Consider the following 24,702-nt stretch of genomic DNA (forward strand, 5'->3'; position numbering starts at 1 on the left):
CCCCTTCTTTGTGAGATGCTGTGTAAGGGAGAGACACAGAGGCAGAGAGATTTGGTAGAAACAGTGAGATGCATTGTGTGTCACACTCCGCTGGAACTCGCAGCTTAATATCCTGCGCCCAGACACCCCGGAGAGCAGTGTAGAGCAATTATTCCGGCACTTGCCACTCATTCAGGCTGAAAGTGCATACAATTTTCCCAGCATGCCGAAACGCTGTAAACAAAAACATTGTACAAAACATGGTTTGCTACCTACCAAACTAATACTTGACACAGAAAAAGGAATCCCTTTAGTTCTACTTTTAATATTTCCATAGTTTTTGTTTCCTAAGATGTCATTCCAAACACCTGCAGGCGAGTGTTTCTGGAGATTTGCTACATCTCTGTGCTGCAGTGTTGGCACCCTGGAAACAGAGTCAATTCATGGAGCTTTTATGCAGACATAAATTAATGAGGACCGCCAAGCTTTTACTTAGAAAGAAACCTTCACGAACATCTCCCCGAGTGCTGTGGGCATATACCCGCTGTCAATGCAAATCACCGCAGGAGCAGGCTGGAAAACAGAAACAAGTGTGACATGCAGCTGCTTTTGTGCTCAACAGGAGGAGCTGTTGGCTCACCTGGTCATTTCAATGAGTACTTTCAGCTTCATGTACTTAAGATCTAAAGATATTTAATGATTTATCTGCCCTGAGTGTCGTAAGTCTACACCCTCAAACCTGTTATCTTATTTCTGACCACAACTGCAGCACACACAGCCGGCCTCCTCTCACCTGCTCGCTCAGGGGAGGCCATAGTCATAATGAAGCAGATGAGGAGGACTTAAGGAGGCAGCATGAGAGGGAAAGGTAATTAAGGATATCTGGAGCATCGTGATATCACCCAGAAGAACCCAGTTATCTTCTTGGGTCCAATTATACTTCTCTGAAACGTGATCAGAGTGTGTATGGATGGATTTAAGAACAAAAAATTTGAAGAGGAATGATATTAATGCCATTAAAATTCAAGCTCAGTATTTGCTGACGCCTAAGGACATCTTCAAACATCTCCACCAGTGTCGGTGTCATCCTACGGCAGCAGCCTGTGAGGTAAATCCCACTTTTGAATAGCTTTTCCGTCGCACACACCTTGAATTGAATTAATGAGGCTCCACGCTGTGTCCCAGCAACAAGAAGACAACGGTGTGTGGAAGTGGCAGGGGACTGCTGCTGGATTTAATTAATGTTTACCTCCTCATGTGATGCCTGGGAACCTGATGCACAATCACAAGCACGCTCGCTCACACACAAGCGGCAGTGAAAGAGATGAATTGCGAGCGCCTCTGGTCAATCAGTGCGAAGGAATGGAAGCTCAATTGGGAGGAGATGCGAGATAGAGAGCAGCGTCTGAAAGGGAAGAATGCACTGTATTAGTGTTTTGTTTATGTCAGGGAGAGCAGGAGAGAGACCTAATGAGAGCTGGAGGAGAGGTTGGAGTTTGTCATCATGGATGTTCTCCTGAGATCAAGTCTTACAGCATGGGGAGGGAGAGTAGTGATGCACAACTGTGATAAGGCTGCACTGCTCTGAATCCTCTGCACAATCAAGCAAAGAGAGGCTGAGAAGTATGGATCTGTAGTTCTTCCTCTTTAAATGTCATCTTCATGCAGCACATGGGCAGTGCTGGACAGAAACAGAGTAAATGTACTTAAGTACATTTTTTGAGTATCTGCACTTTACTTGAGTATTATTTTTTGGGGAAACGTATTTACTTTTACTCCACTACATTTCTATCAATGCTCTAGTTACTCACTACTTTTGCTTTAAAGTCAGCTCATGAATTTCCTTCTCTTTTCTGAAATCTGATCCCTAAGACAGTAAAATGTGTTTGTGTAGTTCTGTTTGTCTCTGTGGTTTAGCCGTACCTGTATATCGTGCGTCTCCAAGGTTGAACGTGGAGCAAACACAGAGCAGATTTCACTCATGTCCATATCTTCGGCCCGTGTTAGAGGTTTTCGAAATGAAGAATGATACGTATCGTTTGAAATGTTCTCCCTGTTTCCCACTCTGCCCATACATACAAAAAGTCACAGTCCATCCTGAGAAAGCGTGTTGAGCTACATAACATTTGTTTCATTCCAGATGAACATTTCAAACTAAGATGTCTGTGATTGGAGTAACTTAGTTTCTGTTTTTATTCCATGGTATGGTTTTTAGAGATTTCAAGAAATGGTTTCTAAATAAACATAATGTAACAGAATGTACTCCTATGTGTTCTTGACTGCATTTATGTATTGTGAAAATACAATGTTTCAAGATTTTTTAAGAAGTACTTTGAACACATTAGTATTTTTAAAAGCAAGTACTTCAGTACTTTAACTCAAGTAATAATCTGACAGAGCAACTTTCACTTGTATTGGAGTAATATTTGACCAAGTGGATCTATACTTTGACTTAAGTAATGAAGCTGTGTACTTTGTCCACCACTGCACATGGGAGGACATGCCCCCTTAGAAGGAAGACCTGATCCTTGCTCTTACACTGCTGTGACAAAGTATAAAAGAATCATGTACCAGTCTTTACTCTCTATTAATCATGCTTCACTGGAGTCTACAACCTCCGTGGTCTGGGGTTACATACTGTATATAACATGCAAACATCCCCACTCCCATGTCAGATAACTTTTTACTCATGAAATCCTCTTTCCTGTTCTGTTAATAATAGATACACACGCAAAAGGAAGGAAATTCTTGTAGTAGCTCGTAGGCAGAACATACTCATACTCCATTATTAATTCCAGTACAAGGACTGCTATGCTGACAAGTGCTTGGACGCTAATTTTTCAAATGCAGCGCCTGTAGGAGGATGTTGAGAGCAAATCATGTGTAACAATATACCTTTGTTTCTCAGAGCGAGGGGGGAGGAGGAAGCATGCCGCCAAACAGCCCAGTCGAGGCACATTAAGGATGCATGACTGGACTTCTGGGAGGAACCTTCAGTCCTGGCGGCGAGAGCTCTATATCGGGCAAAGATGGAGGAGAAAACGCTCCTCCGTAGAGTGTTGTGTAACCACTTAATATATGGATCCAGGCAAGTGGCACACAAACACACACACAAACATTCTGTGGACACAGTATGCAAAGCAACAGCACACACACAGAGACCGCCTCAATTAAACATCATTAACATGATCCCTCAGGTGTGTTTCAAAGTTAAGCGGGATGTTGCGGTGCTTTGCCTCTAGCCAGGCTCAGAGCCAGGACTAATTAGCTTTGGAGAGACACAAGTGCACCTTATGTAAGGTTTGAAAAAGCTGGCTCCAAGCTTTGACTTCAAATATAAACAAGTTTAGGTGTATTAAAAGTTGTATCAGGTGTATTCAAATAAACTCAAGCATTTTTTATGTTCAGAAAACTTCTTTTTATAATTAAAAATATCATCCAAGCATGTACAGTGTATTACAAGAAATGATTCTATGCAACTGTTAACAGCCTTTACAGAAAATGAAGAAATATATCAATTTTTGATCTACGTTACAAACCAGGAACAGCAAAAAAGAGAAGGGAGGGAGGCCCAAGGGTTCAGAGGTTTCAAGTGTTCAAGTTAGACGCTGATTTAGCCTCCTTTGGTTAGCCCTGTAGTCCTGGCCCACAATGACACCATACAGAGCCGCCTGCAGGCTCAGAGAGTACAATGCCCGGCCCATGTGGGCATAACTACATTACAATCCAGTGACTGAAGAAATGGGTGCACTTCTTTGACTCTTAAAGAGCCACAGTATTTTGCAGACGCTTAGAGAGTCCTTGCTCGTGTGACTGTCTCTGTGATTTGGTTTTTAACATCCCTGTAACCATAGCAATGCTGCTTGGTAAGTCTCTGCCACCTGCACAGAGTCCCTGAAACGCTAATGTAACATCTCTCCTGCTCAGTCTTCCGTGTCCTCGACTATCAGGTACAGTCCACAGTCTTTGATATTCGCGGGCTTCGTACTCTGTCCTTCACATCGTTGCGGTGTCCCTGATGTTGAGTCTGGTCTTCCAGTCGGCTCCTCTGTGTTCCAGAAGTGTCTCCAGCAGACTCTACGTGCTCTTGATGCCCTGAAAGCCGCAGAAGTTCCAGCGTTTCTCCAAACTGGCCCCGACGCCGGTGAGCTCCTGTTTGAAGGTGCAGGGCAGCCGAGAAAGAAGAGCCTCCACCTCACTGGTGTTAATCTGAAGAGACACATACATGAGACAAAGAAGCTGCACATATCTTTACACCCACAGATATTTACAGCCCTGTGATATAAACCCTGAAAAATACTGACATTAGATCTGAAATATGCTTCTGTTTCATCCAGTTTTTATTATCCTGGCCTTGCTGCGTGGGATGCGTTGAACCAGTGACCTACTTTATCTTTAAATGAATACACAAGAGGAATAGTAAAGAAGGTATGAAGCTGTGGAAATGCTAAGTCATGACTTTCAGCTTCAAAAAGTCACTCTTAAACATCGTCACATAGGATCAATACAAATTCAAAGCGAGTGTGTGGTGGTACAGCAGCCACTTGACTAAGCGTAATCTGGCTCACACCACTCGGGTGGGCTGAAGATCCTGAGTTATTAAAATTCTGAGCTGACGCAGACAAAATCCACTGTACAAGCTGTTGTTGATGCTGTCTCACATTTAAAGTAGATTGTTCAGGCCTGTGTTGATGTCAGGATGCATTAAGGTCCATGATGGGGATAGGACTGGTGTGTCATTACACACACAATAGAGCTGTGTATCTGTGTGTGTGTGGAGCCTCCAGATAAGCAGAGAGGATCACTTCTTCTTGTTGGGGAGTCTAGTCTGTGTTATTGACTTAAACTCTGTGGGCTGCTTGATGTGTGTAGCCCAGAGACTCCATGTGGAGCTATACACAACGCATTCAAACTTGTACGCACACAGACAACTAAGTGTGGGTGTTTGCTTACGTACACACAACAAAAAAGCAACACATTAACACACAAAGTAGACAAAAGAGCCAAAAGGCATGAGAGATTACAGTCACAATCTTTTCTTTGCATGTGTCAGGATGAGTCAGGGTGCTGAGGAGAATATTCAAGGAGGGGCTACTGTGGAAAGATATTTTCTTGTTTTGCGTATGTAATGACAAAGATTTTGAAAAATGACAAATCAATTTGTCTAAACAAGTGGCAACTTTGAAAAAAACCTGATGCTGTGAGAAAAAAATTCTTCTATTTGGTTTTTGGCTGTGACTATGAAGGAGGTGGTGACACCTGTCGTTTTTTCCTGAAGGTCTTCTTGTCTAGGCGGACAGCAGTGATGGACAGTTTTATGATTTGGAGGTGACATTGAAAGTTGGCATTTTTACAGCCTTGTATAAGCAGCAGTGAAGAGGGATAATATGACCGAACCACCTCTGCAGGAAGATGAGGATGAACTGTCTGTGCTTCAGGGTTTGGCAGTTAGTGTCAGAATGAGGGATCTGGTTTTACTATGTTTCAGCATCCAGGGAAATCACATAACTAGAAGGATGTGGACAGACGTGTAGGTCTGAAATTTCAGGGTAGAACCTGTTGTGTTCAACTTTTACCTGATAATAATAATAAATAATAATGACATTTTATTTTTGGGCGCCTTTTAGGACAAAACAATGGTACAATATGAAAAGAACACAATGAATGAAGGGTGAAATGCAATACAAAGGTACATGTGAGGAGTTTGCAGAGAATATGCTGATCTAAAAAGGTGGGTTTTGAGGCGGGATTTTAAATTTGGAAGTGAGTCTGAGTTATGGATGGTTAGTGGTAGGGACTTCCAGAGATTACAGGCTGCACGGCTGAAAGCTCAAGATCCAATAGTAGTTAGGCGAGCATGGGGTACAGTGAGGAGCATGGAGGAAGAAGATCTGACAGTGCGGGTAGGTGTGTATGTTTGAAGGAGATCGGAGAGGTATGGAGGTAATCGGTTATGGAGAGCTTTGAATGTGAGCAGAAGGATCTTAAAGTCTACACGGTATTTGACAGGCAGCCAGTGGAGTTGTTGTAGGACAGGGGTGATGTGTTCGATGGAAGGGGTTCTGGTTATGATCCAGGCAGCTGAATTCTGGACCAGTTGAAGTTTATGGGGAAGTTTGTGGGGAAGACCGAAGAGGAGGGAGTTACAATAGTGAAAACAGGAGGTCACCAGGGATTTGAAGAGAATAGCGGTGTTGTTAGGTGTGAGGGACGGGAGGAGGTGGTTGATATTGCGCAGGTGAAAATAAGCAGACCGGGTGACATTATTGATATGGGCTCTGAAGGAAAGTGTTCTGTCCAGGATGACACTCAGACTCTTGACTTCGTGGGAGAGAGGGACTGTGGAGTTGTCGATGGTGAGGGTGAAGCTGTTAGTTTTGGCTAGAGTGGATTTGGAACCAATAGGTGCATTTCGACCAAGAGTTCCGGGGTCTTTTAGCCCCCAGAACTACTTTCACCGGAACTAAAAGGTTCCTGTGCCCCCATTGTAGTCTGCGTTTTGACCGCAGGCTTAAGTCTGGGGTAGATTGTGCAATTCAGGCCAGTGATGTATGGAGAAAAAAATTATATTAAATAATATTTTGAAATCTTAATAAAAAACTAAACCAGTATGCATACCCAGGAACTCTATCTGTGTTTCAACAACTGTGTTAACTCCACAAACACTGACACGTTCAACTGAAAGTCCCAGGACCTTTGGAAATTACTACCCCCTCAAGCAGGGGCTTTTCAGGGGGGAGATTATCTACCCCTGAACTAAATTTAGACCCTGGTTCCTCCGGTCGAAACGCACGTAGTTCAGGGGTAAAGTTCCTGAGGTCGAAAAACGCCTAATGAGAATAATCTCTGTTTTATTTCTGTTCAGTTTGAGAAAATTACTGGAGAACCAGGATTTAACGTAATGATAACTTTCAATATTTGTATATTTGTATCTGTAAATGTTTTCCCTGCTGCTCTCCTGTCCTTAGACATGGTTTAATAGCAAATACGGATTTCAAATGAGGTTTTAAAATCCACTTTTCAAATAAGATTCCTTTGCTTAAACACGTTTTCTTTCCTCAAAAGATTAAAGATTACAAATCAAGATTCAATTATTAGCTGTATCCTACTAAACTTAACCCCTCACTCTAAATAAAACTTTTCATTTAAGCCAATTAGGTGATAATCTGCTACCCCCGGAACAGAAAAGGCTTTCTAATAAGTTTTCCAATTCTCTTTGTTCGAAACTTTAGGAGGAAACATAAAAAAGAGTAGCCAGAAATTCATTGCTTGAGTGCTAAAACTTTACAAGGATGCTTGTTTTGTTGTATAAATCCCCTTTCAGGCCTCTCTTGCAAAAGAGATCTTAACTGCTGAACCAGCTCCTGGTTGTTTGGAGGGCTGCTGTAACACTTTGATAGAAAAGCTAATGAAAAATCAGCACTTGTTTATAAAATGTTAAATTATCCACTTTAAGGGCTTAGGCTGCACCTTTAAGTGTCAGGTCCAAATGCATCTATATCTATGTGAAGGGTTGAAAAGCATTGAGAGGCATTGTATCATTTACTGGCATACAGTAAGCTAATATGTCAGCTCTGTTGGAGACTGGCACAGAGTGTGTGTGGCTGCATCATGTAATCTAAAGTGATACTAAAAGCTGCTGATCTCCTCCACTGTGAAGTCTGCTGTCTGTTACCTTTGTGTCCAAGCGCTGCAGGTAGGAACAGATGTACTCAATGCTGGCTCCGAACGGGTGGACGTGCAGGAACGTGGAGATGATCCCTGAAGAGGAAAAAAGAAGTCATGCAAAGATAGAGTTAAGACAGAGTTTGTGTCACCCGTCAAACACTGACAAGAGCTCCCTCTCCTACAGTTGAACACGAGCTGTGAGTGGCTTCTCCCAGAGTCCCCGTGCTGTTAAGAGCCTCTTGTATATTCAGACTCTAGATTACAGGGAGTGTTTAATGACAGCTTTTGATGCTGTTGCCTCTCGTCAAAGCTCGGCTCACACAAAGCATCTGCTACCAGCTCACAGGAGGGGAAGGAGACAATCCTCTACCTCTGCTAACTTTAGAGGATACCAGAGGAGACCAACAGCTGAAACAGAAACATTGTAGTAACACACAAAGATTCTGATTATCTCAAACTCTCCAGAAGACACCAGAATGACTAAACTTTTACAGGAAAGTCACAACTCCATGACTTTATATTATGTCACCTGCAGGGGGTCGGTTGATGCTTGAACACAAACAACATGCTCGCCCTGAGCTGCTCCATTGGCAACAAATAAGAGACTAAGACTTTTGGCGCATTGAGATACACATCCAGCATTTGATCCTGTTATTAGCATAAAATCGCCCACTGGAGTGAATTTGCTGTCTGTTCATTCACCTTAAAAAGGCCACTGAACATCTCCTACTGACAGAGCAGATGTTTGCTGTAACAACATGCGCCCACTCGGTGCATGTGCAGATAAAAGTGCCTGTCAGAGCTTGTTTGTGAGACTCAGAGTTATTATCATGGAACGTTTCAAACAGTGGTAGTTAAACTTTTCTGGAGTCTTCAACTTTTTGATGAATGGAGTCTCACACAACTCCTGATGCACACTGCAACGACAAGATGAACTCTGCATCTGATGGAAACACAATGGTCTGCTTTAAACTGTCACACAAATTTCATTAAAAATACAGCTGGAGTAACATCAGCTTTGAGTCTGTCCCCCTTCTGGTTTTAGTATTTCCCCAAACTTTCAGCTTTAAACTTGATTGGTTGCTTTGGTTTTTGCAGCATCAACACCTGCCATCACTAACCTGTCAGACTGCCCAGGGCGAAACTGAGCTGAGGGTCCCCTCTGACACAACTTTTCAACCCTTTTCTGAATTTTAAATAATCATGGCCTTTCAAAGTATCCATTGAGCACAGTGCCTGCAGCCACAGAAACCAGTCAACAGTGGTGCAACAATTGTCAGATTTCAACTACCTTACCTTACATTGACCCTAAGTTACTACGTAAGCACAATACACGATAACCCGAAACAATACAGGTCCACATAAACCAGATTTTGAACCTATAGCTTCCAGCAGGATCAACCTTGAGCCCCCTGTATAATTAGAATGAGGGGACATTTTTGTGGTCTGCAAGAAGGCCGACATACAGTTTATGCAGCCATTTTTCAGGATCGCAAATATTTGTAAGTAGGCCAAGTTAATAGCTTTCCTTTTTCCTTCTTTGCACAACTACTATAATCATGTACTCTACTGATTGAATGAACAAAGAGTAGCTGCCTTTATTGTATAAGCAGCTGCAAAAAGAGGCAGATTAAGGTTCTTTCAGTCAGTGAGTGAGCAGTTGTCACTTTCTCTCATTTCCATATAAACATAGCTGCTGCAGCAAGGAACAGGAGGGATTGAGTTAGTGACGGTACAACTTTTACCAACCTGCTGCAGTGGGTTGCTGAGCAACAAAGGCAACCACAGAAACCACAGCGAGGGAAATGATCCAGGAGCTGATTTTACTGATATTTGAATTTCCTCTAACAGTGGTGAACAGAGGAATCAGTGTAGAGAAATAACAGAGCAACAACTTCAAAGTCAGTAGATCTGTCTGGAAGTTCTAACTTACTTTTAAGAGTTGTACATTGCAGTTACTTTGCAAGTTGAATAGTTGATAGCCGAGGCCTGGGGAGACCAGACTGATAGGATTTAAGGGGGCTTGGGGCTACAGCGGCTGCATCATGCATCATGCTGCTGATTCAGATAGACAACACTGACTTTGCAACAGCTCACTGTCAGAAAGTGCTTTAATTCTCAGAGAGATGAGGGAGGCAGCGTGCTGAGGTCAGGTTAGTGGTTGACTGGGGGAGTTCTGAAAATGTTGGATTTAGTTTTCAGGACCATATTGTTGGTACATAAGTCAGAACAGACACCCAATTGCACACGTCACAAACTAACTACCACACAAACCTCAAAACATTTGTATCCCAAATAAATGCAGAATAAGCGTACACATTCATGCTTCCCTGTATGCAGCTTCAAATAACAATGAACAGTTCAAAAGTTGAAATACAGCAAATACAAAGTTTTCATCAAACTGATTTCAGCAAAGTAAAAGATTTTCATAAGCGTACCAACGAGCAGAGCTTCTCTCTCAGACTGGACAGGACTCTGTGGACTCTTCTCTGTAGGACCTTCTTTCTCCTGACTGCAGGATACCACTGTGCAGACTGTGGCTTCCTAAAACACACAAATAAACACACACATAAATTACTTTAAAAGCACCTGCTTCCTGTCACTTCTTTTGATGAGAAGTAAACCAGCTCAAACGTAAGCTCCTGCATGAAACAACATAAAAGACACGAGTGAGAACAAACACATCAGACGGTTTCATCACCCACACATTGATACGCAGAGACAATGAGGTTGAGGATAATGAGGTGAGGGAGAATTTACAGCCGGCAGCTATAGATCTGATAAAGGAATGATGTGTGTAACACACAGACACACACCCAGACATACAAGGAAGAAGAAATGAAGGGAGAGAGAAAGAGAAATGTTAAAGCTGTTGGTTTCAGATCTTTGACAGTTGGCAGAAGAGTTTTTGTCTGTGTGTCGTCCTGCGTGGAGTTGTGTGTTTCTTCTTCCTCTTATATTGTTTGAAGCCTGGTGGCCTTCTTCTGTTTTTAATCTATCAATTACACCCTGCCAGTGTGGGTCAGGGTGTGTGGGTGTGTAGACATTCGCACATGTGCGAGCCATTGTGATTTTATGACTCCTTTATTTCCTAGCCTAGTTGTGTCAGTGGTGATTTACTCGATGACGAATGTGGTGGCAGAGAATTGAATTGGCCTGTAATGATCTGTCATGTCACTGAAGAGGTTAGAGAGGGAAGTCAGAGGAGGAAGGAGAGGAAATGAGGGAGGAATGAGGACACAGAACAAAAGGTAGAGAGGAGTGTGGAGGGTTAGATCTGTTTTGTTTCCACTTACACTGGCTTGATTAGCGCTTTCCTCGATTCCTCCGTCATCCTGCTTCGACTTCTCTAGCTGCGGCGTGTTGGAAACATGTGAAGAGAGAACAGAAGAGAAACAAGCTAAGTGCTAATGTAGACAGATGGGCACAGCTTGGTGGGCAGAAATAGATGACTACAAGTGTGGAGTATTTTTAGATTCAAGTTGAGACATGTGCTGATTCAGAAAACAAAGGAAGAAGAGACGCCAAACCCTGAAGTAAACTCTCACTGATCCAAAATAAGTACCCCGGTCTCCTCTTCGTTTTGCCTCCTCTTTAGACAGCATGACTTTTTGGAATAGTTTGCAAACTCTCCACCTCAAAAAAATGATCTATGGCGGTGAATTCATAAGACTTATTGATCATGAAATTGTAAATGTTTCATGTTTTTTTTTCAGTTACAGTTATTGCTCACAGAACCTCGATGTATCAATGAAATATTTACAAACTACCACGTTATTCATTCAACTGCTGTGCTCACGAGAAAAGCAGGTGGTTCATTTTATCAGCTGCAGCAAAAAATAAGACCTGATAAATGCCATCTGATCACCAACACTGAAGACGGTTTGTTGTTGGATCCAAGGTGAGACTCAAATTAAGTCAGATTTGAACCAACAATGGACATTTCGAACTTCTTTCTAACATTTAATGAGCCTTGATGCTTGGTCAGTTTAAGGGGCACACATAATAATAATAATAAAAATGACAACTTTATCTATATAGCATCTTTAAAAACATTTTTTACAAAGCGCTTTGACAAACTAAGCATGGTTCAAATAATATAGCAAAGATTTCGAACGACAGGGAGGAGGAACTTAAACAATGCAAAACAAAATGCAACGCAAGAGGTTAAGAGGAATACACGTCAATTAAACAGAATGAAGTGGTGGGACAGTAGACCAGTAAATCAGTGTTGAGAGGTTTTTCAAGGATAAATAAATAAAATAAATATATATTAAAAAAAAAAAAAAAATGGATAAGTAAATAAAAGCATTAAAAGGACAATAAAAGAGGGTTTCACATGGACACCTTTTAACTTGTAATAGAGCTAACCATTCATCATTGATAGTGTTTACAGTCTGAGAGAAATAACCCTGGTGTTGTCATTAAAGTTATTTTTAGTTTAAGTTACAGGCTTTTAAACATTTTCTTAAAATTAAGCTTGAAAACTGAAAACCTGAGCATCACTGAATCCGAGAAATAGTCAACACACACACACCTCAAAAATGAACACACTCATCAGTGGCATTCTTCCTATGCATATTTAAAGTAAACTAACAAGGTGTCGTTATCATTACGTGGTAAGTAGTAAGGTTAACAGCCTCAGTCACCCACTCTGATGTTAATCCAGTTATGTGTGTGGAGAACTGATGACACAAAGAAGTCCTTAACATGACAAACCACTCACAGAGACGACCAATCTTCAGAGAAACCAACACCCAAACATTGATTCCTCTCTCTCCCTTTAATGAGACTGCCTCTCATGATTCATGTTCGCCCACATGGACAGATTTAATTAGCATTTCCCCCTCAGCTCCCAGTCACAGGGACACATTTCTTATCACACTCATCGCCATTAACTTGCTATCAACGACACTGTTACCGCAGCAGATCTAGAACGACAACACATGTTATAATTACTTATTCACCTCTGTGTTATGTGGAAATCAACATGGTAATCTCAGAGCAGACAGACGACACCTGAACAGCTCTCTGTGTGGACTGAGAGCTTCTGCTTTGTGTTATTATACAATTTCGTAAGAGGATAAACCTCAGGCTCTTTTTAATGAAAGCCCACCCTGTCATCTTAACGAGCTAGAGGAAACATTAACAAACATTAGAGTGTGAACACTGGGAGTACGGGACAGCACCTGAAACATTAGTGAACATGACATGTGAAAGAAAAACAGACCTTTTAAGTGTTTGATGATGTTGTAGATACAGCTAAACATAGGTGAAGTGTCTCTTAAAGTAAAAAAAAAATCACCCTTAATTAAATATAAGATTTGAGTTTCTTTGGAAGAACATGACGTAATATAAACAACTCATTAACTCAAGTAATAAATGTGACACTGTAATGGGAACATAATGCATCAGGAGTGAATTAAACTAATGATCAGTGGTGGACATGTGGCAATACTTCAGATATGTTTCTGTTTTCACAGGGTAGCCCTAAAGGTGTCATTATCACTCTGTGTACATGCTGATAGCAATTTGATCTCTCTGTTAATAATGCACTGTTAGTCTATTCAAACACAATGATAAAATGGTCGCTCAGTGTTATTCTAATGTAGATTAAGCTTTGCCTGTGGTCCATCTCACATCAAATCTCAGTGGCTCCAAAAAACAGAAAACTGTGGTGCAAGTTGCAACATGTTTAATATGTTGTCAGTTTGGAAATGAACCGGTTTGTTCTGGGTGTTTGATTTGTGGTTTTAAAGTGAGAACATGCAGTAACTGATGAGTGGAAGAAACAACATCATGTCTGGTAGAGGAGCACATAAACGTGAAAATGTAGACCAGGTTAATAGTGTTGTAGTACTCGAGACCGGTCTAGGTCTCCAGACTGCTTATTTAAGTTCTCTGTCTCGTCAAAAAGCATTTGTACTTGGTCTTGTCTTGGTCTCGGCGGACTCCGTATTTTATATCAAGACACGCCGAGACCACCACTGATGCACTCTGTGTCCCTCTGTCATTACTGTAATAAGAGAGGCAACAGAAAACACAGTTTTACCTCTAATCTAAAGCGAAAGTTAAAATTACGACCAAAATTAAACGAAGGAGTCAAAAGTCTCTCACAGCACGTCAAAAGAAAGGCAAAAAAAGACAAAACCAAACCTTGTTTGTTGCTTTCAATTGTATTTAAAGCAAACTTAAATAAAATAAACAGAAGTCTTTTATTTTGGTAACTCTCATTATGACTTTTCATTGATATGGTCTTTGTCTTGTCTTGGTCTTGGTCTTTACTAGGTCTTGATCCCTAAATGTCTTGGTCTTGTCTTGGTCTCGGTGCACTCTGGTCTCGGACATTTCTTGGTCTCAGTTAATGTGGTCTTGACTACAACACTACAGGTTAAACTGAGGGAGTTGTGAAATATAAGCTATTGTTAAAATATGCTTTAGGCCCCACAGTGGACTAATCAAAGATGGATTCTATTATCAGATAACACATGCAACAAACCCAGATTATGATCATTGATAAAGAAGAATAAATGAAAAACATTCACTGTGCGTCTATCTTTGTGTTCCCCTTGGACAAAGCAGTACCTCTTATCTCTATTGATCCTGCACTGCACATGTGAAAGTACTGGTATCATGTACTGGGAATCTTCTCTGTGATAAGGAAAACTAAAGGCTGTTACGTGGTGTTAATCACCTTGTATGGCACTCGATGGCAGTGATTACAGGGATTAAAATGATTGCTGATGGTCAGGTTCTCTTAAGTAGATCATTTGGGTTAACATAAACGTTAGAGCCATAGAGTAATTTGAGTGTACAGTCATGGCCAAAAGTTTTGAGAATGACACAAATATTACATTTTCCCAAAGTCTGCTGCTTCAGGGTTTTTAGGTGTTTTTGTCAGATGTTTCTATGGTATAATGAAATACAATTAGAAGCATTTCATAAGTATCAAAAGCTTTTATTGAGAATTACACAGAATTCATGCAATAAGTCAATATTTGCAGTGTTGATCCTTCTTTTTCAAGACCTCTGCAATTCTCCCTGGCATGCTGTCAATCCACTTCTGGACCAAATCCTGGCAGTCCATTCTTGCATAATCAATGCTTGGAGTTTGTCAGAATTTGTGGGTTTTTGATTGTCCACCCGCCTCTTGAGGATTGACCACAAGTTCTCAATGGGATTAAGATCTGGGGACTTTCCTGGCCAAGGGCCCAAAATCTTAATGTTTTGTTCCCCGAGCCATTTTGTTATGACTTTTGCTTTATGGCAAGGTGCTCCATCATGCTGGAAAAGGCATTCTTCATCACCAAACTGCCCTTGGATGGTTGGGAGAAGTTGCTCTCGGAGGACGTTCTGGTACCATTCTTTATTCATGGCTGTGTTTTTAGGCAAGATTGTGAGAGAGCCCACTCCCTTGACCGAAAGCAACCCCACACATGAATGGTCTCAGGATGCTTCACTGTTGGCAAGAGACAGGACTGATGGTAGCGCTCACCTCGTCTTCTCCGAACAAGCCTTCCTCCAGATGCCCCAAACAATCGGAAAGGGGATTCATCAGAGAAAATGACTTTACCCCAGTCCTCAGCAGTCCAGTCCCTGTACCTTCTGCAGAATATCAGTCTGTCCCTGATGTTTTTACTGGAGAGAAGTGGCTTCTTTGCTGCCCTCCTTGACACCAGGCCTTCCTCCAAAAGTCTTCGCCTCACTGTGCGTGCAGATGCACTCACACCTGCCTGCTGCCATTCCTGAGCAAGCTCTGCACTGGTGGTGGCCCGATCCCGCAGCTGTAACACCTTCAGGAGACGGTCCTGGCGCTTGCTGGACTTTCTTGGGCGCCCTGGAGCCTGTTTGGCAACAATTGAACCTCTCTCCTTGAAGTTCTTGATAATTCGATAGACGGTTGACTGAGGTGCAATCTTACTCGCTGCTATAAACTTCCCTGTTAGGCCCTTTTTGTGCAATGCAATGATGGCTGCACGTGTTTCCTTGCAGGTAACCATGGCTAACAGATGAGGAACAATGGTGTCATGCACCATCTTCCTTTTAAAGTGTCCAGTCACTCAATCATGACAGATTGATCGCCAGCCTTGTCCTCATCAACATCCACACCTGTGTTAATGTGTGTGACACCTGTGTGTCATTGAAATTATGATAGCTGGTCCTTTTGTGGCAGGGCTGAAATGCAGTGGAAATGTGTTTTTGGTGATAAAGTTCATTTTCAAGGCAAAGAGGGACTTTGCAATTAATTGCAGTTGAGCTGATCACTCCTCATAACATTCTGGAGTATATGCAAATTGCCATTATAAAAACTGAAACAGCAGACTTTGTGAAAATTAATAGTTGTGTCATTCTCAAAACTTTTGGCCATGACTGTATGTGCCTTTAATTGTCATGCTGCAGGTAATTGGTGCTGCTAAGTGGAAGCAACTGAGCATGTGCGATGCAATGTGTGCTTTCATCTGAGCAGGACGGGGAGCAACATATTTTTTAACTGTAGCTTTGTTTTTGTTTTTTATAGTTTTGTTGCTTTTGTGGAAATATAAGTTAATATCGCCTAAAGAAGTGATTTTTGTTTGTTGATATTTACAATAAATTCTCAGTTTGTTTAATATTATACACCATCCATTTAATTTTTGAGTAAACCTGTCTTACAATGCACAAGTCATAAAGATTTTTTCTAAAAGCCGCAACTACAATGAATGTTTCCAGTCTTTTCAAAAACAGTTAAAAACTCCTCATAGTCACATTGAACATCAGTTTTCAGAGGCCTGATGTGAAACGTTGGACAGTTTTTCTCATGTCTTTTGCTCTTCTATGAGACAAACTTTGAAGGACACTAGAAACCATTGAACACAGTTTTGTACAGACGATGACAAATAGTCCTTCAAACTAGAGTTGGTGGAATATGTTCATCAAGAGAGTCATTACTGAACCCTTTTAAAGGCTTAAAAGCTCCATTATTAACTTTTTCAAGGGGAAATTCAAAATTAAAGAGTAGATTATAATACAATGAAGAAGAGAGAATGAAGCTCCCTGTGAGGAAAATGAGAATACTAGGACACTGATTGAAGTCAGAAATTGTCCTCACTGTGGTGACCTCCTCCCTGCAGTGTTGATACTGTACTGAAGCACCCTTAACAGCTACTTTAGGATATTCAAAGAGCTTATAAATTAGTTTTAAAGTAGTTCAAACTTCTTAATCATCATCTTAACCCAAAATCTCACTTTAAAGATATCACATTTTTTCTTTTTGTTTGCTGATGATACATTTCTCAATATATTTCATGAGTAAGAACTCAGCTTGAAGTCATTTCTTTCTTATTAAAATGCAAATTAGATGGCAGTGTTCACACAAACAAAGAGAGCAACTCAGAAATGAACTTTCATAGAAAAATAAACAACAGAAACCTGGCAGATTCTCTCCCTCGTTTCATCAACACTTGACAGATGTGTGCTCTCTGTCACACTAACCTGCATTTCTTGTGTGTCTTGCAGATTCTGGAGTCCCTCCTTCAGGGTCTGGACTTGCTTCTCCAGCAGCTGTTTGTCCTCCAGACTTTTCTCCAGTTCGGCCTCTCGCTGCTTCATTTCTTCTCTCATTTTTAACAGTTGCTGCACAGAAAAAAGGAGAACAGTCACACAATCACACATTTGTTTCACTAATAGCTAATAATAATTTACATGTTATTCCTTAAAGACAATCAGTACATGTCCATGAGGGCTAGTTTGCTGAATGTTTTGCTTGTAAACACTCAAAACATAAATTATGTAAAGAGAAAACACTCATTCTAGTGATAAAAGCAGAGAAAGCTTTGATAGTTTCATCGGTTAATCTCAAACTTGTCCTCTGAAGTTTGAGAAGATTACCCTCCTGCTGTGTGAATCTTAAAAATAGAGAGTCCTTGAGATGTAGGAGGTCTTTACAGACTGAGCAGTTTAACTGCAAAGCTTCTTATTTTGCACATTTCAAGTGCAATACAATTCACAGAGGAGAAACAGGCTACTATTACATATTGATAATGTTTCAATTCACTTTGAGTCCAAAGATCTGTAAGTTTTCAGTGTGTCCCTGCGTGATAAAACACATGGACCCTCACGAGTAGAAGTTTCCAATTACCTGAATCCATTCAGCCCATCTTTTCATAAACACATCATGTGACGTCAGGTGGAGAGGTAATTACTCAGCAGAAATTAACTGCAGGGACTTAATGGATTCTCCTCCTCTAAAGATGAATCCATCATCATTTCTATTACTTGTGACAGCTAGCTGAGTGAAGAGCTTTACAAGAACAAGGGTGAGTTAAGTAGTTGAAGAAGTAGAAAAGAAATCTGTGGTCTGAAAAGTTTAAGTTAGTTCGAGAAATAGAATTTGGTGACATTTTCTTCTTGTCTGCTGTTGAAGTTGATGCGTTTTAGGCTGTGTCTAAGGATCGTGTTCACAGTCTTTAGTGTTTTAATGTCTAGAAGTAAATAAGTGGTTATTTTAAAATGTATAATAACAGTGGATTTATCTTCATGATATTGAGTTTAAAATCACAGAGGAGTGGTTCAGGCCAAATAATACCTACATTTAAGAAGATAGAGTCAGTGTATTTTTGGTTTTCTTTGTAAAATAAATAACCAGTCAACAAACCAATGAATTAATCAATCAAGCAATGGACACTTTGAGCCTCCCTTGGTTTGATTAAAAGCTGCAAATCGACACAGTCATGATCCTTGTGGTGAATTTTGTAAATACTGGAAAAATGGTAAAAGAAATGTCATTGGAGTACTTAATGAATCATTGTTCTACACCAGAGCCCTTTAAGAAATTCTGCAAGCTTTCACAACTAACAACTGAGATGGATCTCATTTGGATTACCTAACACTGAAGATGCAGCACAACCACACTCAGGAGCAAATGTACTGTAAGATATGCAAGACACTTTGCCTGACAAGGTGTAAAATCCAATAATTTAAACATATCTAATTGAAAAAGTTTTGTCTTATCTTGTGTTAAGAGCCTTGGATGTGTTCCCAGAAATACAAGTGCACCATGGAAAACCTTTTTCATTGAATCAGCCGTCCTTCAACAAGAGAAAACCTCAGGATAAAGTTTTTTTTAGCAGCTCTTCAGAAGAGATAACAGCTGCTGCAGACAGGTGGACTCTCCTATTTGTTCCCATTAAGCTCTGTTTGAGAGCGCTGGGTCATGAATAAAAGACAGTCCAAGAGAGAAATCAATGGTTTAACCTGAACGACCTTGTTCTTAGAAAGAACCCGGAGCAGAACAGAACAGTAACCAAAAGGAGATTAAGGATATTAAAGTTTTTGTTGGACACAGGAGAGGAAAAGAGTGACTGTACGCTTCATATAAAATACCTTCTGCATGCCCTGCAGAGCCTGCTGCAGGAAGCTGAGCTGCTGAGAGTGTGTGTTGTCCTCCTCGCTCCTCATTGGTTGGTTCTTGCCCTGCTCCTGTTTGAGCAGCTCCACCTCGTTCCTGTAGGCGTCCAGCTGACAGCGCAGGGAGTCGTTCTCCTCCTTTAAGGCTTCTATTTGAGAAACAGCTGCAGGATTAAACAAAGTGCAGAGAGCAGTATTTAATATGGTGATTATGTATAACACTGCACTGTTGTTCAATTTATACCTCATTGCTGCAAATGATCATTGAGCTGAGTCACTTTCACAGCACGGCTTTTGAGTTTGATTGGATTGTTATCACTGATCTGTCTTTTAGTGGGAACATAATCAACTTCAATATTTCACTTTGTTTAAATGTATATCTGTTACAGCATGATGATGGAAATCCTGACTGAACCGCTCATTGTTCATTTGAATATGAAAAGACAGAAATATTGAGGGTTTCAGGATGGTGAAAATCTAAAACATTGGAAGAATAGGAGTACTCAGATCGAATTCACAGTTCAGGATGCTTGAAACACATGATAGGAAATGTCTTCTTTATAGATTTTCAGACACAACAAAGAGCCCAAGGATTCTTGTCTTGTCTTGTCAGATCTTCATATTCTATTTTGTAAAGCAGTTATATATTATTTAGAAATATGATTTCATTTTTTGAAGAGGTAAACACTCAAAAAACTAATCTAATACGTCTCATAGAACTACATGGGTCCTGTATTATATGATGATAGACATGCAAGATATGAGAAGCCTATTTGATTATCTATGTTAATTTTTGGAAACATATTGTCATCAAGCTTGAACTCTCTGGAGGCTCAAGAAAACATGTTAGCTTAGACTGATTGATGTTCCCATTCCAGGTAACATACTGGATGTATATAACAGTCATTTGATCACAAACTGAACTAAACTGCTTTGACAGGAGACGCAGTGTTGATGGCAATAAGTTCATGCCAAATCAATACAGAATAGACCAGTAGAGAGTCCTGTGACACTCCAGCAAAGCTTAGAATAAATAATTGAAGTGGACGTATGCTGTTGAGTAATAACACAGCTTTCAACTGGAGTAAACATGAAACTAGGATGCTTGTTCAGTGACAGGCTCCTTCACCCCTGGTGTTTTGCGGGGAGTTACCGCAGGTCTTTTCTTCCTGCCATGGTAAGACGCTATAACCAGCGGTAAACACTCTCCCCAAAACGAACACAAAGTGCAATAATTATCCCTGTTAAGAGTGCTGCAACTCTCCGTCATCTAAATGTGCAATAATTATTTTATATTTATTAGTGTGCAATTATAACTTCACTTCATCTCACTCCTCAACATGAGCTTTACGTCTTTACCCATCTTATAAGTTTGTATATGTTTTACCTATATAATTAGTCTGTGCATATTTCTTACTTGCATTATTGATTCTGTATATATACTTAGCAAAACACAAATATGTCGATATGTGCAACAAAAACCTGTCTTACTTAGGTAAAAAAATAGTGTCACTTTTAGCGAGAAGTTGATGCCTTTAAAAGGAAATATTCAAACATATTTAACTTACTCAAAAGGGAGCATGCACAATGTTGTTCCCTAACTAGAGGGTTTGATGTGAGTATATAAGCCATGTCCAATAACCAGCCACCTAGAGTATATTAATAGAGTGCTGTGATAATCCTAGAGTGCTTCTGTTCTGGACATTTGACCTGACCTATCGAGCACAGAGAGGAGACAGAGGGAGTTATTACTGTATGAGAGCCGCTAAGCTGCAGACATGTCCAGTTATCAGCTCAGCCCTCCTCCTGTGGCCTGAGAGGAAGCTCTTTGGGGAAAGTTTACTACACTGACTGGACGGGGAAGATAAGCCCCATCCTGTGCGACTCTGTGAGTGTGTGCGTCTGGTAAGTATTTGTGTGGGTGTTCACAAGTGCTGCATGCAGTCTATCATGAAGGACCATTGGCTGTGTTAATGAACTCTTACTCAGTGTGTGTGTGTGTGTTGACGTTGTATTTGTGTGTACTTCTCTGCCAGCAAAATGAAAGTTTGAGGTGAGAGGAATATTGATCTAAGAGCCTCATCAGCTCAGTGTGAGGAGATGTTGACCACTTGGCCAGATTCTGAGTAATTCCCCTTCTCTTACATCACAGGTAGAGCTATCGACCCCAAGATATACTCCAGCCTGCACGCACACACAGACCCTCACACACACCTACACACCTACACACATACAGTCATGCACACAGGCATTCTTTTTGTACTCTGTTCTGTACATGAGTCAGACGTGGAGCATCGATTCACCTCTTTAAGAAGCTGCAGTCATAACACCGGTATTTGGAGAGGAAAAGTTGGTGTGTAAATATCGTGCTGCTTAAAGGTTAGTGAGTAAAGACGGAGTAACAGTCAGCCTGTTAACACTGATACCATGATGTGTCAGATTAACACCTGTCAACTCATCAGTGATCCTGCAGTGAGTAAAATGACAGGTCTTCGAAAGCAGTGCTAATTACTGACAGCTAAATATCAAGGTTGCCAATTTAGGCAGGGGTGGGGATTAACAGCATTTACATACACTTACATGCTGATGAGAGAAACTGTCATATCAGCAAGTTGCAGGAATCAGAACGATTTAAATGCAGTAAGAAAGGGAACATGAGAGGAGCAAAACAACAAACAAACACAGGAAGAGGGATGACCCAACATGTGGCGGTCATGTTGCGTTATGTTGCCCCGGTGACTACTTTAGACTTCTGGGTAATTGTAATGGGGGTGCAGAGATTAGCAGCAGCAGTTAGTTTTTGTTGCTTCAGCAAACACAGAAACGCTTCTTCAGGAGAAAACTCCAGATTATGGTACTCTAGTTCTACCAGGAGCAGAGATTAGGCAAGTAAGTGTGGACACATTAACACACATGTACACACACTTAATGAGTATTGTGTACATCCACTAGAGGCTGGTGTTGATGTCATGTTGTAGTTGTGTTCTTCATCCACTCAGTGGAGCATGTATGTTGTCAGCATGTTGATGTTCTTTCATGTGTTTCTTATTCATGGAGAGTTGTCGTTGGTTGTTGGACGGTTAAAGGATGATTACTGTCAGTTTAGCTGTCTCTCTCTCTCTGCGTTCATCTGGAGACTTTGATCATCCCTTCATCCTTTCATGTTGACAGAAATGCTGATCTGTGAATAAAGCCTCATGTGAATACCTGAGTCCTCTGAGTCTTTGCTGTCAGGCATGTCCTCCATGTCATCGTCAGACATCTCCATCTCCTCCTCTCTCCTGATGCCCATCAGCTGCTCGTTGTGCATGTTTCTGACCTCCTGAAAAACACAATAGAAAAGAGGGGCGTGTCAGAGCTGCAAAGAATCATGGGTAATGCATCTTTTAGCAGGCGCTATCAGGAGAAAGAGCACCGATTTGATATCACTGTTAATGCTGAGCGTTAGCTGTGGGGAACCCTTAGAACAGATCAGATCAGAACAAAGGAGTGTAGATGAATAAAGATGAAGAGTTTAGTCTCAGAGCTGTGATTAAACTCCTCCTCTGGCAGAGTGACTGAGCAGATTGTGGCACAAATACAGACAGATCCCAGTTTTTCATTTGATCGTACTTGTTACTCTGAGAAAGCAGCACACTCGTGAAGCTTCAATACATAAGGAAGTGTGTGACACTTTGACAACCACAGTTCCTGTCACCGCAACTTGAGAAGACGCTGATGTAGCCCGACCAAGCATGAAATGAGCCTTAGTGCTCACTTTCGATGTTACACTCATGTGTTCTATTTGACCTAGCCACAGACTTCAAAACAGTAGCTTCCTCTGCTTCATTTCAGCCTCACAGATTGAACCTGTAATCAATACATCCATCTGGAGACCAGTATCCAGAAGCAGCTTTTAAAATGGCTAAAAGCTTCAGGTCAATCCAGTGAATCTAACTGTCTCTAACCTGACCTTCCGGGTGTGTACGAAGAGAAAAGCAAAACAAACAAAGAAAATCCTTTTGAAAAATGTCACACATTAGACAGTCCATGCTTTGAACATCCATGAAAACACTGTCCCACTGGGCTGTGAATCTGAGCGTGGACGAGTCCCTGAAATCATTTCAGCTTTTATTCTCTGTTGTGAAAGGATGTTTGAGTGACAGCTGAGAGAGATTTAATGCAAATGGAGCAGCAGAATAGAGGCCAGCTATTTAGACTGTGAAGAGACACAAACTGAAAGAGCTGAAGAGGGTTAAATGTCACAGAAAAAAGTGTTTTCAGCATCACAAAACAACCTTCCTTGGGGTCAGGGTCAGAAAGCAGGCAAACATAGGCAGAATCAGAAGTGGGTGAAACACTCAGAAAACATAAATAGAGATGTCCTGTGTTTCAGATGTAAATGTTGGATCAAAAGATAATGAAAGGAAGTTGAATAAGTATGTCTGTGAAGGTTCTCAGTCATCCAGGTCAGGGTAATCCAAAGCCTGATTCGTAAGGCAACTGGACTGGTAGAAATTCTTGAAGACGTTTAACTGAAGAAGCCTTTCGGAGGAAAGGTGAAACGCCTCAAGAATTTCTACCAGTCCAGTTGCCTTACGGATCAAGCTTTGGGTTGAATAAGTAGTAAGTTGTTTCTTGTAGTCTTAATCCAGTTATCTCCAGACAATTCAGGATAAGTTCAAGGAAATTATCAATATCACTTTTAGAAGTTGCCACTCTAACCTGGCTCATTGAGAGTCATTATTTTTTAAAGGGCTTTGCTGAAGGTCGTTCCACAAAACACTGTTTCAATAAAAAAAAAGTTTAAATTTGTATCATAACTACCATGCATCTCAACTTAAAGGTACAGTGGGTAACAAATGGGAATATATAGCGACATTGCTCACCTCTCTTGCCAGCAGTGGCTGTCGAGGAATAGAGCTCCTGTGATGTATGATATGTACGATCCTCCATTTTTCAAAATGTGTATCAGTTCAAATTCTTATAGCGCCAAACAACAAGCGCCATCTTCTTCTTCCTTCTCTTAAAGCCATTTCTGGCTAAATAAAAAAACATGCATGGCTTTTAGTTTGTCAGTTCTGTGCTACAGTAGAAATATGACGGTGCAAGTAGGCGGCCTCCATGGAAGGGCAACAGCTCCTATGAGAATATGAAAGGCTCATTCTATGTCGACAGAAACCAAACTGTTTTTATATTCAGGTGCTAAATTCTGCACACTGTATCTTTAATTTACCAAACACAGCTGTGTTAAAACTAACTTCTCTGTTATTTATGTCATACAATTAGAAACACAAGGTCACCAGGTGTAAAGAGGGTGTATTAAAATCCCTCATCTACAATGTGAAAGAACACAAACAGATGGAGAGTGTTCTTATTCCATGATTTAAACAAGCACATGTTGTAATAATGCCAGTGGATACAGGTGTCCTGTCAATGAAAAATGTACGTAAATGGGCTGAAAATGACTCTCAGAAAAGCCAAAGTGAGCAAAAAGCAGCCAAAGAGTAAATAAACTTGAAACCATCTGTCAGCTGACATTATCAGACTGAGCCCACGGCAGAGGTCAAACAGGTACTCTACACAAGACAAACACACACAACCATCTGGTGTGTCTGGAGCTGAGGGGGCACACATACAGTACACACACACTGCACACAAAGCAGTGATAGAGGGAGGCAGCTGTTGTTG

General features: G+C 41.0%; 1 protein-coding gene across 8 annotated transcripts in view; it reads right to left on the reverse strand.

The window, feature by feature from the left end:
• Positions 1 to 3,379: 3,379 nt before the first annotated feature.
• enox2 (ecto-NOX disulfide-thiol exchanger 2) overlaps positions 3,380 to 24,702 on the reverse strand; it is a 168,825-nt gene continuing 147,502 nt past the window's right edge. For 4 of the 8 annotated variants that reach the window (XM_034689703.1, XM_034689704.1, XM_034689706.1 and 1 more), the window contains 7 exons: positions 22,240 to 22,354; positions 19,009 to 19,196; positions 17,119 to 17,259; positions 10,944 to 11,000; positions 10,086 to 10,191; positions 7,655 to 7,740; positions 4,057 to 4,188 (listed from right to left, as the gene is read on the reverse strand). In XM_034689703.1, coding sequence (XP_034545594.1) covers positions 4,057 to 4,188; positions 7,655 to 7,740; positions 10,086 to 10,191; positions 10,944 to 11,000; positions 17,119 to 17,259; positions 19,009 to 19,196; positions 22,240 to 22,354 — 825 coding nt within the window. Of the gene's footprint in view, positions 4,189 to 7,654; positions 7,741 to 10,085; positions 10,192 to 10,943; positions 11,001 to 17,118; positions 17,260 to 19,008; positions 19,197 to 22,239; positions 22,355 to 24,702 lie in introns of all 8 variants that reach the window. The other 4 variants (XM_034689708.1, XM_034689705.1, XM_034689711.1 and 1 more) reach the window with 2 other exon arrangements.

This window comes from Notolabrus celidotus, chromosome 8 (assembly GCF_009762535.1).
Source record: "Notolabrus celidotus isolate fNotCel1 chromosome 8, fNotCel1.pri, whole genome shotgun sequence".
In the NCBI taxonomy this organism is placed as follows: Eukaryota; Metazoa; Chordata; class Actinopteri; order Labriformes; family Labridae; genus Notolabrus; species Notolabrus celidotus.